Genomic DNA, 13,604 nt, shown 5'->3' with positions numbered 1-13,604 from the left:
ATTTAAGAAAGGACTTGTGTCGCTAAAAGTTTCGTCGGAACGAATTTAAGGAAAATTAACTAACAAACGGAGACGTAACAATACTTCTCTCCTAAGTTGAAGCCACTGACGCAACACCGAGAAAGACATTGTTCATTTGAAGTATTATGGGATATGTTTTGAAACGATCCCTCGCAGTTTTGAATGTTTTGGGAGGTTACTATACGTTACGTAGATAAGCAATCAAGTACTGGAGAATGGGGGCGATGAATAAGTTCTTAGTTGTTTAATCACTCCAGTAGGTTTGCGTTCAATTTTTTAAAGAAAGTTCACAAATTACAACCGAAATCTCGAGTGAGTAATAAAAAACAACACTCTTCACAATCTCGCCAAACTACATACAAATGCAGTAATTATGCTAAAATCTTCAATGGAAATAAACTGACAATTCTCCTCTTAAATCTTTATTTGAATCAGCCTCTCTGTCTCATTCTTCTCTTTTGTTACGTCGTTGAAGCTACGTGATAGTTTTCCAGAAAGAGTGTACTATAAATAACAATACCAATAACATAATTCATGAAATTTGAAGAGAGTGTTATAGATTTCATGTTTCATTATTTGTAGAGATAGTACTAAGCTTTGCTGTTTGTGTTTCAAACTTCTTGTTTCAATTTCAAGATTCGTTTGAGAGGAGATTTAGGGGAACGCAACTGTCCCATGCCCCTGTGATAGGACACCTGTGACTCCACCCTCTTTTGTTACGTTGTTGAAGCTACGTGATAGTTTTCCAGAAAGAGTGTACTATAAATAACAATACCAATAACATAATTCATGAAATTTGAAGAGAGTGTTATATATTTCATGTTTCATTATTTGTAGAGATAGTACTAAGCTTTGCTGTTTGTGTTTCAAACTTCTTGTTTCAATTTCAAGATTCGTTTGAGAGGAGATTTAGGGGGACGCAACTGTCCCATACCCCTATGATAGGACACCTGTGACCCCACCCCTCCTAACGGAAATCCTTCATATTGGGGAAAGTCGATTGCGAGGCTCTTAGATCCTGAAGGTCTAAATTGATTAATATGATGATGTAGAATGTGTGTTTGTGTACATACAATGAGGAAAAAAAAACATAAAAGGAGAGTTGATATGGCAACTGAAAAAAAACAAGAAAAAAAGTCTGAATGAATGATTATGGGAAACAAGTACACCAAGTTAATTCAAATATCGATTCGACACTGTCCGTCTCGTATGTTGTAATGAAGTATACACAGTCCAGGGCGAAAATCAGTGGCCTAGCATCTACAGGCCAGAGAGGCCTCGTGGTAGTAAAACTCTACAGACTAACAACAAAAAATGTTATCCGGCATAACATTTTATAATGTACAAAACTATCGTCAGAAAACACACGCAATATAACTTCAATAATGATAATAATAAGATAATTCGTATATTTTTAACCGACTTTCTTAAATACAATACTGTTCATAAGTCGTTTAATTTACTGCTCTTCATACACATTTAGATGTACATTGTGATGTATGTATTAGAGTATTTGAGGTATACATCATGATAACAGACTGTCTTAGATGTACTTTATGATGCATCAGAGACTGGTTTAGATGTGCACTGTGATGTATCAAAGACGGGTTTAGATGTTCATTGTAATGTATCATACTAGTTGAGATACACATCGTGATGTGTGAGACACAGATTTAGATGCACATTGTGATATATCAGAGACTGGTTTAGATGTACATCGTGATACGTCAGAAACAGGATTAGTTGTACATCGTGATGTATGAGAGACTGGTTTAGATGTACATCGTGATAGGTTTAGATGTTCATTGTAACATATCAAAGACTGGTTTACATGTGCATCGTGATGAATCAGAACAGGTTTGGATGAACATCGTGATGTATCAGAGACAGGTTTAGGTGTACATTGTAATGTATCAAAGACTGGTTTACATGTGCATCGTGATGAACCAGAAACGGGTTTGGATGAACATCGTAATGTATCAGAGACAGGTTTAGGTGTACATTGTAATGTATCAGAAACAGGTTTGGATGCACATCGTGATGTATCAGAAATAGATTTAGGTGTTCATTGTATTGTATCAGAGACAGGTTTAGATGTACATCGTGATGCATCAGTGACAGGTTTAGATGTTCATCGTGATGTATCAGAGACTGGTTTAGATGTACATCGTGATGCATCGGTGACAGGTTTAGGTGTTCATTGTAATGTATCAGAGACACGTTTAGATGTTCATCGTGATCTATCAGAAACAGGTTTGGATGCACATCGTGATGCATCAAAGATAGGTTTAGGTGTTCATTGTAATATATAAGAGTAGTTGAGATACATATCATGATGTATAACAGACTGGCGTAGGAGTACATTGTGATGTATCAGAGACAGGTTTAGTTGTATATTTTGATGTATTAGAGACTGGTTTAAACGCACATTGAAATGTATCAGAGATAGATTTAGATGTTCATTGTAACGTATCAAAGACTGGCTTACATGTGCATTGTGATGTATAAGTGACTGGTTTATATCTACATTGTGATGTATCAGAACAGTTGAAGTACACACCATGATGTATAACAGACTGCTTTAGATGCACATTGTTATCTATGAGAGACTGGTATCAATGTACATCGTAATGTATGAGAGACAGGTTTAGATGTTCATCGTGATGTATCAGAGACAGGTTTAGATGTTCATCGTGATGTATCAGAGACAGGTTTAGATGTTCATCGTGATGTATCAGAGACAGGTTTAGATGTACATCGTGATGTATCAGAGACAGGTTTAGGTGTTCATCGTGATGTATCAGAGACAGGTTTAGATGTTCATCGTGATGTATCAGAGACTGGTTTAGATGTTCATCGTGATGTATCAGAGACAGGTTTAGATGTTCATCGTGATGTATCAGAGACTGGTTTAGATGCACATCGTGATGTATCAGAGACTGGTTTAGATGCACATTGTAAAATCTATCAAATTAACATTCTTTATTCCCAGAGACCAGTCTGGTGATATTCAGTTGTAAAGTACACAACATTAACATTTTTGGGACCCTGAGGCTCCTTGATACACAGACATAACTCGTGACAGGACCGGCGCGGCAACCTTAAAGGGTTCCCACAAGTCAACAATAGGGGTCTCTATATCCACCATACCCGCAGTGATATAACACGATACGATCGGAAACACGGCTTTATTTTATGTCATAATTTACAGTATTTTCTCATATACGTAATATTTGACGGGTTGGATGTGGAAGAAGGGAGCAAATGATACTTGCCCCAGGACCTCCATAAGCCTACTTCCTGAAAAATCCTCTTCATTTATAAATCCTTGAAGAGGCACGTAACTCAGCCAGCCGAAATGAAAGGAGACTACAGTTCTTTGTCAAATAGTAAACATTATGTTGTTAGTAAGTTTTTGTATCTGTATAACGTGTAAACTGGTTATTATCCGAAACATTCTTATAACTTGTATGACTTACAGTTTTGTAGTACACAGTAAACAACTTAATATGTATTTTGTGTGTGCAATTCAGTAACTGTTATCGTGTGAAACTGTTGAATAATATTTTAAAGAGTTTTTATTATTTGTTGAACAATTTGTTTCCATTTAGAGCTGCCCCCTCCTTCCACTCCCGAATGTTTTGTTCGTTCCAACGAAGACGTGATAGGCTTTGGTTAAATCGTGATTATATGACACACATATCAATTTTTAGAAATATTCGAGGCACGATAAACACAACTATTAAAAGAGAAACAAGTCCTTGTATTATTAACTGTGGCAAACGAAAGTTGATGAATTAAATCCAAGCTGACAGGGGCATGATACTTTTGGTTATAATCCTGATAAAGAGAGATTAGCGGTTCTAAAAACATTCGAGACACAAACCAGGCCGTCACTAACCATGGGAGGACAAACACCGTTTAGTACTGATAGCTATCTTTACGTATGTTTGACAACATAATTTAATCCAATTGTATTATATGCTGAAACTAGGCCTACATTAAAAATACATCTAAACCAGTGGTCGGCAACTTTTTTTGATCGCGGGTCAATTATTTTATTTTTTTTGAAAAATTTAGCATTGTGTTGGGTCAGTGATAATAATATAATTATTAATACCGGTACACGTATTTTGAATGTGTATGTTTATTTACATACAAAAAAATTAATAATTCGACCAGTTTGATATTTTTCCCTAAAATTGATCTTAAAATTCTCCGTAGCCGTGACTCTTTCCTTTAATATCGTTGTTCTTCTCACACAGCCGAGAAACTTGAACTGAACAATGATTGTGCCCTTACGGGTTGCAATGGTGAAGCCAACTTTTGGCGAGTCAGCCAAATTATTGCCGCGGGTCATAGGTTGCCGACCACTGATCTAAACCATTAATTGACTAAAGTGTGTGTACTCGCTTATAACTGGCGAACTGATAGACCGAATGTCACCAAACCTGGCCCTCAGAGCTCTTAGGAAAATAACAGGGGGAATCGGCGTTCGGATCTCACCCTCCCTATATCATCCCCAGGGGCCTCTTATACCACCCTTCATTAATTAGTACTGAAATATTTCTGAACAATGATTTTTTTTTACCAGAATCAGCAAAATCGTCTGCTCATAGCCGATGGAACAATCGTAAACCACGATATTATGTTTGACGGCGACGTCTACATCGAAGATGGAATCGTTAAGTGAGTATTGGTTTTAAAATCACTGTCTTTTCCAAAAAACAGATACATCTATATCTTTTTCTTCCATGCTTCTTTCCAAGACACAGAAACGATTCAGACAGACAGATAATTTTCACCTTTACAAAATACTTCAAGACAGTCATTGAACAAACCAATGTCAACATCTATATCAAATGCATCAATATAGTACCTTAGGGCTAACATATCTATCCACACCCGCACACGGTCTGCAAAATAAGATGTTGAGGTGTTGTAAACGGTTCTTCCACTAAAAGTCCTCAAGTATTTCACCCGCACACGGTCTACAAAATAAGAATGTTGAGGTGTTGTAAACGGTTCTTCCACTAAAAGTTCTCAATTATATGTCAATTGTTTATCCATTCATATCTAGTGCACCTCAAGTACTGATTTCGGTATTTATAATTTGTATTAAATATCATGTCAAATTACTAACAAGGTGTTTTAAGAATTTGCACATCATCTTTTATCTAACACACTGAATATATTGATATTTTTTACAGAGAAGTGGGAACCGATCTCAGTGTTCCAGAAGGAACCAGAACTATTAACGCTAAAGGAAAACTTGTCATCCCAGGTAATATAAAACACACATCATTTATTTTTATTTTATATATTTTTTGCTTTGTTTAACTAAATATCCTCTTTTACTCAGATTCTTCCGTTTTTAATGTTTAGCTTCTTGTTTCTAAATACTTTTTTTTTGTCTATGGGAGTTAAACATGGATTTATTCTGGTAGGCGGAATCGACACTCAAACTAACCTCGAGATGAATTTTATGGGAGCGAGATCTATGGATGATTTCTATTCTGGGACAAAAGCAGCTTTAGCAGGAGGAACCACCATGATTAGTAAGTAGTCTGTCATAATTGTTACCATGTGGAAATACCATGATTAGTAAGCAATCTGTTACCAGATGAAACCACCATGATTAGTAAGTAGTCTGTCATAATTGTTACCATGTGGAAATACCATGATTAGTAAGCAATCTGTTACCAGATGAAACCACCATGATTAGTAAGTAGTCTGTTATCAGGGCAGATTGTCACTCATTAACAGTGGATATTACAGTAGATCCTCCTATCATCATTAAATATCAAGGCAGATTGTCATTAGACTGTCACTCATTAACAGTGGATATTACAGTAGATCCTCCTATCATCATTAATTATCAGGGCAGATTGTTCAATGGTAGTTCCATCTCGCAACATCCAGTACACGTGCTTACTAATGACGAGATTTTATTTGATACAAGTCACTATTAATTACTTAGTAATTATTATTCTCCTATCATCATCCCCCAATGGCACAGCGGTATGTCTTGGACTTACAACGCTAGAAACTGGGTTTCGATATCGTGGTGGGCAGAGCACAGATAGCCCATTGTGTAGCTTTGTGCTTAATTTCAAACAAAACCAAACAAAAAAATAAATCTTATCAACAATAATTTTCGACTACTTGCTGATCATGGTATTTTCATCTGGTAACAGTCACTAAAAAACTACTTACTAATCAGGTACTTCCATCTGGTAACTGTCACTACAGACTACCTACTAATCATGGTATTTCCATCAACCAGGTAACAGTCGATACAGACTACTTACTAATCATGGCATTTCCATCTGGTAACACTCGCTACAGGTTACTTACTAATCGTGGCATTTTCATCTGGTAACAGTCACAACAGACTACCTACTAATCATGGTATTTCTACCTGGTAACATCGTTACAGGCTACTTGCCAATCATGGCATTTCCATCTGGTAATAGTCACAACAGGCTACTTACTAATCATAGTAGTTCCATCTGGTAGCAAACTACTTACTAATCATGGCATTTCCATCTGGTAACAGACTTCTTACTAATCATGGTAGTTTTATCTGGTAACAGATTGCTTACTAATCATGGTATTTCCATCTGGTATTTAATGATGACAGGAGGATCTACTGTAATATCCACTGTTAATGAGTGACAATCTGCCCTGATATTTAATGATTACAGGAGGATCTACTGTAATATCCACTGTTAATGAGTGACAATCTGCCCTGATATTTAATGATGACAGGAGGATCTACTGTAATATCCACTGTTAATGAGTGACAATCTGTCCTGATATTTAATGATGACAGGAGGATCTACTGTAATATCCACTGTTAATGAGTGACAATCTGCCCGGATAGTAACTGATGACAGGAGGATCTACTGTAATATCCACTGTTAATGAGTGACAATCTGCCCGGATGGTAACTGATGACAGGAGGTTCTGTTATGCGCATTCATCATATTGAGTTAAGAATTTCATAACCTGGAAATTTAAAATTGTCGTTAGATTAAAGTGGTGTTTTTTTCCACGTCGTTTGTTTGTTTGTTATGGATTTCGCGCAAAGCTACACGAGGGCTATCTGCGCTAGCCGTCCCTAATTTAGTAGTGTAAGACTAGGGGGAAGGCAGTTAGTCATCGCCACCCACTGCCAACTCTTGGGCTACTCTTTTACCAACGAATAGTGGGATTGACCGTCACATTATAACGCCCCCGCGGCTGAAAGGGCGAGCATGTTTGGTGTGACTGGAATTCGAACCCGCGACCAGCAAATTGCGAGTCGAACACCCTAACCACCTGGCCATGCCGGGCCTTTCTACTTCGACCGTAATCTTATCCAGATTGGCGTCGAAAGGTATTTTTGTGAGCCAAGAATTTTTTACACACACGGGTGGCTGACCTTCAGGCCATTCCCGTCCCGAGTAGAACAATGAACTTGTTGATATACATTTTATTTCTGCTAACATGCAGAATCTTGTTTTTTTTCTTATGGTATCATTCAGCAATTAATATTTTTTGTTTTGTTTTAATTTGTTTTTAACTACAATGCTACACAATTTGCTGTTTATGCTGTGCCCACCAGGGTATAAAAATGCGATAATACTTAATTTTTATCTTAGCAATACTTATGTATCTTTTTCTTTTGGACAGTAAAATCTTTTATTGTTTTTTTGTCCTCATTACACTTTAGTTTGGTTGCTTTATTTTCGCTGAAGTTTAAGTTACACCACGTGATCTTCTGATCAACTTAATATAACTCAGAATAATTTTTAAACAAAAATACGAAACTATAACGTGAATGCTTTTGACACCGATGAAAAAGGTCAGATTAAAGTTCCGTATTTTTGTCTCTAATTGATTTCCTGACTTATCAACAATATTTTGAGTTACTTTGTATTAACATGTATTTCCAGTAAAAAGGCAATATTTGCTTATGTTGGTTTATTTAAACAGTGGATTTTGTGATGGAGTCTAGTTCGTCGCTTCTCCAGTCCTACGAGATCAGGAGAGCAGTGGCTGATAAAAAGGTCTGTTGTGACTACGCCTTACACATCGTATTACCTGAATGGACTGAGAAAACTGAAGAAGAAATGGAAGTATTAGTAAAAGAGAAAGGTACTGGCTCTTTAAAACGTACTATGAATTCGTTTGCTAGAAAAGAGAATGGATTACACCTTTAGTTTTATAAATCAATAATCTAACAGTCCTCCACTGTTGGACTGTCTTTGTATGGATTTGTGGTGTTTATTTAAAAATAATTTGAAGGCAAATACTACAGTGAGTTTGCTTAACGGTGGAAAAATCCTTAAACTTTGTAGAAGTTTAGATTAAGCTACACCTAATTTTCTACAATCCTTTAAATGGAACCAGTAATTGTTAGGAGGTAGAAGTACATTATTATAACCAGTAAATAGTCAGTTGTGACTACTTGGACGTACGATGACTAGCAACCTTGTTTGGCCCAAACACACACACACACACATTTACACAGCACTCAGCTTATTTGCATATGCAGAATAAAACTGATCACGTAATGTTTTAAGTAGTTGATTTAGCTGTATAAATATAAAGACATAGTAATAGCATGGTTAATTTTTCAGACAATGGGTAAGAGCATTTATCTCGCAGACTTTCAAAGAGCCATGATGAATGTGTCCATCGAACAGAAGCATTTTTACTTGAGGCTGTTTCTTTTATTAGTTGTTCAATAATATGTGTCATTAGACCCAATCAACAGTAGCTACTGAAAGGTAATTCATCTGACCCTATTAATAGTAGCTACTGAAAGGGAGTTTATCAAAGCCTATCAGCAGTAGCTACTGAAAGGGAGTTTATCAGAGCCTATCAACAGTAGCTACTGCAAGAGAGTTCATCTGAGTCTATCAACAGTAGCTACTGAAAGGTAGTTTATCAGGGCCTCTCAATAGTAGCTACTGAAAGGGAGTTTATCAGAGCCAATCAACAGTAGCTACTGAAAGGATGTTTATCAGGGCCTATCACCAGTAGCTACTGAAAGGGAGTTTATCAGGGCCTCTCAATAGTAGCTACTGAAAGGGAGTTTATCAGAACCTATCAACAGTAGCTACTGAAAGGGAGTTTATCAGGGCCTATCAATAGTAGCTACTGAAAGGGAGTTTATCAGAGCCTATCAACAGTAGCTACTGAAAGGGAGTTTATCAGGGCCTATCAATAGTAGCTACTGAAAGGGAGTTTATCAGAGCCTATCAACAGTAGCTACTGAAAGGGAGTTTATCAGGGCCTATCAACAGTAGCTTCTGAAAGGGAGTTTATCAGGGCCTATCAATAGTAGCTACTGAAAGGCAATTCATCTGACACACGACAAACTTTAGACAGTTTATGCTGTCTCAGCAGCATAGACTCTTACAAGTGGTATAATTATGGGAGGCAAGGAGTGGACCGAAAAAATCCAGAGTGTACCAGCACAATTTAGTCAATCACGTATGCTTCACAATGCTACATCCCGTTCTGATAGTCAAGAATGTTTCCAAGGTGAAACTGTTAACCAGCTACTGTGATCACATTACCCAAGATTGGTTTGAAGAGAAAAATATCAATAATTTAATCATATTCCCTGATCAGTAGAGTCACCAGATTTCAATCCCATTATGAATTTTCGGGACGAACCTGAACATTTTACTTGCTACCACTATATCTTGTCAAGGTTTGTGAACCAAATGCTAAACGTACTCCATGACAAAAGGGCTACAAAAAAAAACAAAAAACAAAAAAAACACGAGTACCTCTCATCGGAATCTTTTAGTCTATGCCACCCTGAGATTACGCTGCTATCATGATATTAAGTGGGGGTTCCTAATAAAGCGACAAGTTGATGTACACAGATGTTCTATGATCAGTCATTATTAACTTACAATTCTAATATTGTTTTCTAATGTCTCATCAAGGGGAGTTTCATTTATAGTAACATTCCTGTATCACTCTTTCTTTTCAAGGAATAAATTCGTTCAAGGCTTTTATGACTTACAAAGACCAGTACATGCTACGAGATGGTGAACTTCTACAGATGCTCCACGCATGCAAGAACTTAGGAGCGGTAGCAATGGTGCATGCCGAAAATGGAGACATAATTGCCGAAGTAGGCATCAGAAATTAATTCTTAATTAATTGAAGAAATGGGTTTTTAATTTCTCTTGAAAAATAAATAATGCCAACCATGTATGCCTCTTGTTTCTCATTTTTAATTAGTATTTTTTAGTGCTATGATAACATACCAGATTTTAGAATTTAATAAACACACGTAGATTTTGAGATCTAATTTCTAGACTTCATTTGTAATACAATATACAAAATATTTGTAACATTAAATTTATTATTATCATTTTAGAATGAGAAGAGAATGTTAAACATGGGTGTCACTGGCCCTGAAGGACATATCTATAGCAGACCTGAAGAGGTAAGGTGTAACAGTATACGATCTTGAACAATTAATAACATAAAGGAACATATTTATAACAGACCTGAGGAGGAAAGGTGTAACATTACACGACCTTGAACAATTAATAACATAAAGGAACATATCTCTAACAGACCTGAGGAGGTAAGGTGTAACAGTATACGATCCTGAACATTAATAACATAAAGTAACATATTTCTAACAGCCATGAAGAGGTAAGGTGTAACATTACACGACCTTGAACAATTAATAATATAAAGGAACATATTTATAACAGACCTGAGGAGGTAAGGTGTAACAGTACACGATCTTGAACATTAATAACATAAAGGAACATATCTCTAACAGACCTGAGGAGGTAAGGTGTAACAGTATACGATCTTGAACATTAATAACATAAAGGAACATATCTCTAACAGACCTGAGGAGGTAAGGTGTAACAGTATACGATCTTGAGTAGTTAATAACATAAAGTAACATATTTATAACAGACATGAAGAGATAAGGTGTAACATTACACGACCTTGAACAGTTAATAACATAAAGTAACATATCTCTAACAAACATGAAGAGGTAAGGTGTAACAGTACACGACCTTGAAGAGTTAATAACATAAAGGAACATATCTCTAACAGACCTGAAGAGGTAAGGTGTTACAGTACACGATCTTGAACAGTTAATAACATAAAGTAACATATTTATATTTGGTCTAATGAAGGGAGCACTAACAGAAGTGGGCTAAGCATTTAGATGAATTATGATTGAGGTGACGACATTCTGGTTATCTGATGCCCTTGATATATTGCTACTTGCTAAAACAAATTTCTATAATCACATTATAATTTCTGACACTAAGTCAAAGTATAACTCTTTCTTAATTGTCTTTACATATTCATGCAGTGACTAGTTACGTTATTCAGTAAACATTAACAGGATTAGATTAACTGCTTGTGGTAAGAAGGTGAATATACTTTTTTATACCTTATCCACCAACATGATTTCTTGTTTTCAAACTGTGGTTCTTGATAAACTTAATGACCACCTCTATGTTGTGTCATATCCCACAGCTTGTTTTCATACTTCAGTTCTTGGTAAGTTTAATGACCACCTCTACATGTGTCATATCCCACATCTTGGTAAGCTTAACTTAACTTGTGTGATGCTGTACATCTTTTGTTTAGGTTGAGGCTGAGGCTACTTTCCGTGCATCTGTGCTGGCAAATCAAGTCAATTGTCCACTCTTTATCCAACACGTTATGAGCAGGAGTGCTGCCAAAGTTATTGCCAAAAGAAGAGGAGAAGGTTTTGTATTTTACCTCTGTTTCTTGTGTATATTCCTGAAATTATCTATTTAAAAAATTTTTTAATATGATACCAATTTAAAGAACTTTGGAATGTTTTTTTTTAGGAATTTCACTGTAGTAAACTGCAGAAACCACTTCAAACTGACTACATTATCTCATACCTTAAGTGGTTCAACTTTAATCTTCAAGTTACCGACTTTCATTTGTATCATTTACCGCTGATCAGATCTACATTCTGTATATGAGTAAGTAATTGTATACTTCTGCCTCTAAGAACTGTTTCTAGATCAAACAGTGCCCCCAGGCCTCGTAATAGTCCCCCTACTTTAAGCAAACTGCTCCTCGACGTTCTCGTTCGTTTACTCGTGGGCACCACTGCTGACCTAATGTATTGAGCGTCATCTTTTGTTTGTTTGCTGTTAAGCACAAGCCTACACAATGTGCTATCTGTGTTTTGTCCATCGCGGCTATCGAAGCCAAGTTTTTAGCGTTCTAAGCCTTCACACTTACCACCGAGCCACTGTAAAATACAGCAGCAGGTAATGAGTGTAACTGCGATACTGTTGGTATTTTTATTTACATTTTTATATATATAAGTCATATGTTATTAGGGGGACTATGACTGAATATGTCGTGTAATTGGGTGCATGAATAGTTTTGAAAAATGTGTATAGATATCCGAGAAAACCCACTAGAAATGCTAGGGTTAACTTTCCGAATGTATAATATACATTGAACTGTTACATCCTGAGAATAGTTTTAATTTTTCCTTTCAGAAAACTTGCTGACAACGAGAGTGTATTTCCTATCGTTATAGTAACGATGGCTCTTATTTTATCTTTCAGGATGTCTCTTATATGCTGACACTGTAGCCGCTGCACTCGGCACTGACGGTTCACATCATCTAAACGCTTGTTGGCGTCATGCCGCCGGTCATGTGACAGTTCCCCCCCTTTGCACAGACCCGTCCACTCCAGTGGGTTTGATGAACTTATTGGGAAGGTATTTTTTGATAGCTTAAAAGCTAAAACTCAGCCCTCTTTACATTACTTCTTTTATCTTTTTTGTTTAATTTTTTTTAGTGCCAGATTCTTATTTTGAGGCTACACATAAATATTTTAATCACAGTTTTAATGCTACTTGTTTCCAATAGCGGAGATCTCCAAGTCACTGCCAGTAACCACTGCACCTTCTCAGCCAATCAGAAGGCTCTTGGTCAGAATGATTTTACAATGATTCCTCACGGAGTAAACGGGATAGAGGAGAGAATGTCAGTTGTGTGGGAAAAGGGTGTGGTAAGTTTGACATCAACACTCGAAAAGTGGGTGAAACCCTGGCTTCTCTATGTGTATGAGAGTGCAGAATCAAAATTATGTAACTATATTCATATAAGGATACAAGACGTTAAAAACACATAACAATATTAATACCAGAAAACTCAGGTAATAATATTTATATGAGAAAACAGATTGTTAAAACTCAGGTAATCATATTTATATCAGAAAACAGACTGTTAAAACCCAGGTAATCATACTTATATGAAAAAACAGATTGTTAAAACTCAGGTAATCATATTTATGTGAGAAAACAGACTGTTAAAACCCAGGTAATCATATTTATATGAGAAAACAGGCTGTTAAAACCCAGGTAATCATATTTATGTGACAAAACAGACTGTTAAAACTCAGGTAATCATATTTATATGAGAAAACAGACTGTTAAAACCCAGGTAATCATATTTATATGAGAAAACAGATTGTTAAAACCCAGGTAATCATATTTATATGAGAAAACAGATTGTTAAAACTCGGGTAATCATA

The 13,604-nt window shown here is 36.3% G+C and overlaps 1 protein-coding gene across 1 annotated transcript in view; it reads left to right on the top strand.

The window, feature by feature from the left end:
- Nucleotides 1–13,604, top strand: part of LOC106461007 (dihydropyrimidinase-like) — a 25,203-nt gene that overhangs the window by 3,090 nt on the left and 8,509 nt on the right. Inside the window, exons 3-11 of the mRNA XM_022387815.1 lie at nt 4,616–4,710; nt 5,232–5,305; nt 5,469–5,579; nt 8,002–8,163; nt 10,020–10,162; nt 10,412–10,480; nt 11,662–11,782; nt 12,630–12,786; nt 12,938–13,079. Of these exons, the coding sequence (XP_022243523.1) occupies nt 4,616–4,710; nt 5,232–5,305; nt 5,469–5,579; nt 8,002–8,163; nt 10,020–10,162; nt 10,412–10,480; nt 11,662–11,782; nt 12,630–12,786; nt 12,938–13,079 (1,074 nt within the window). The remainder of the gene's footprint in view (nt 1–4,615; nt 4,711–5,231; nt 5,306–5,468; nt 5,580–8,001; nt 8,164–10,019; nt 10,163–10,411; nt 10,481–11,661; nt 11,783–12,629; nt 12,787–12,937; nt 13,080–13,604) is intronic.

This window comes from Limulus polyphemus, unplaced genomic scaffold (genome assembly GCF_000517525.1).
Source record: "Limulus polyphemus unplaced genomic scaffold, Limulus_polyphemus-2.1.2 Scaffold879, whole genome shotgun sequence".
Taxonomy (NCBI): Eukaryota; Metazoa; Arthropoda; class Merostomata; order Xiphosura; family Limulidae; genus Limulus; species Limulus polyphemus.
Note: the sequence above shows the minus strand (reverse complement) of the source record. Positions and strands in the feature narration are given on the sequence as shown.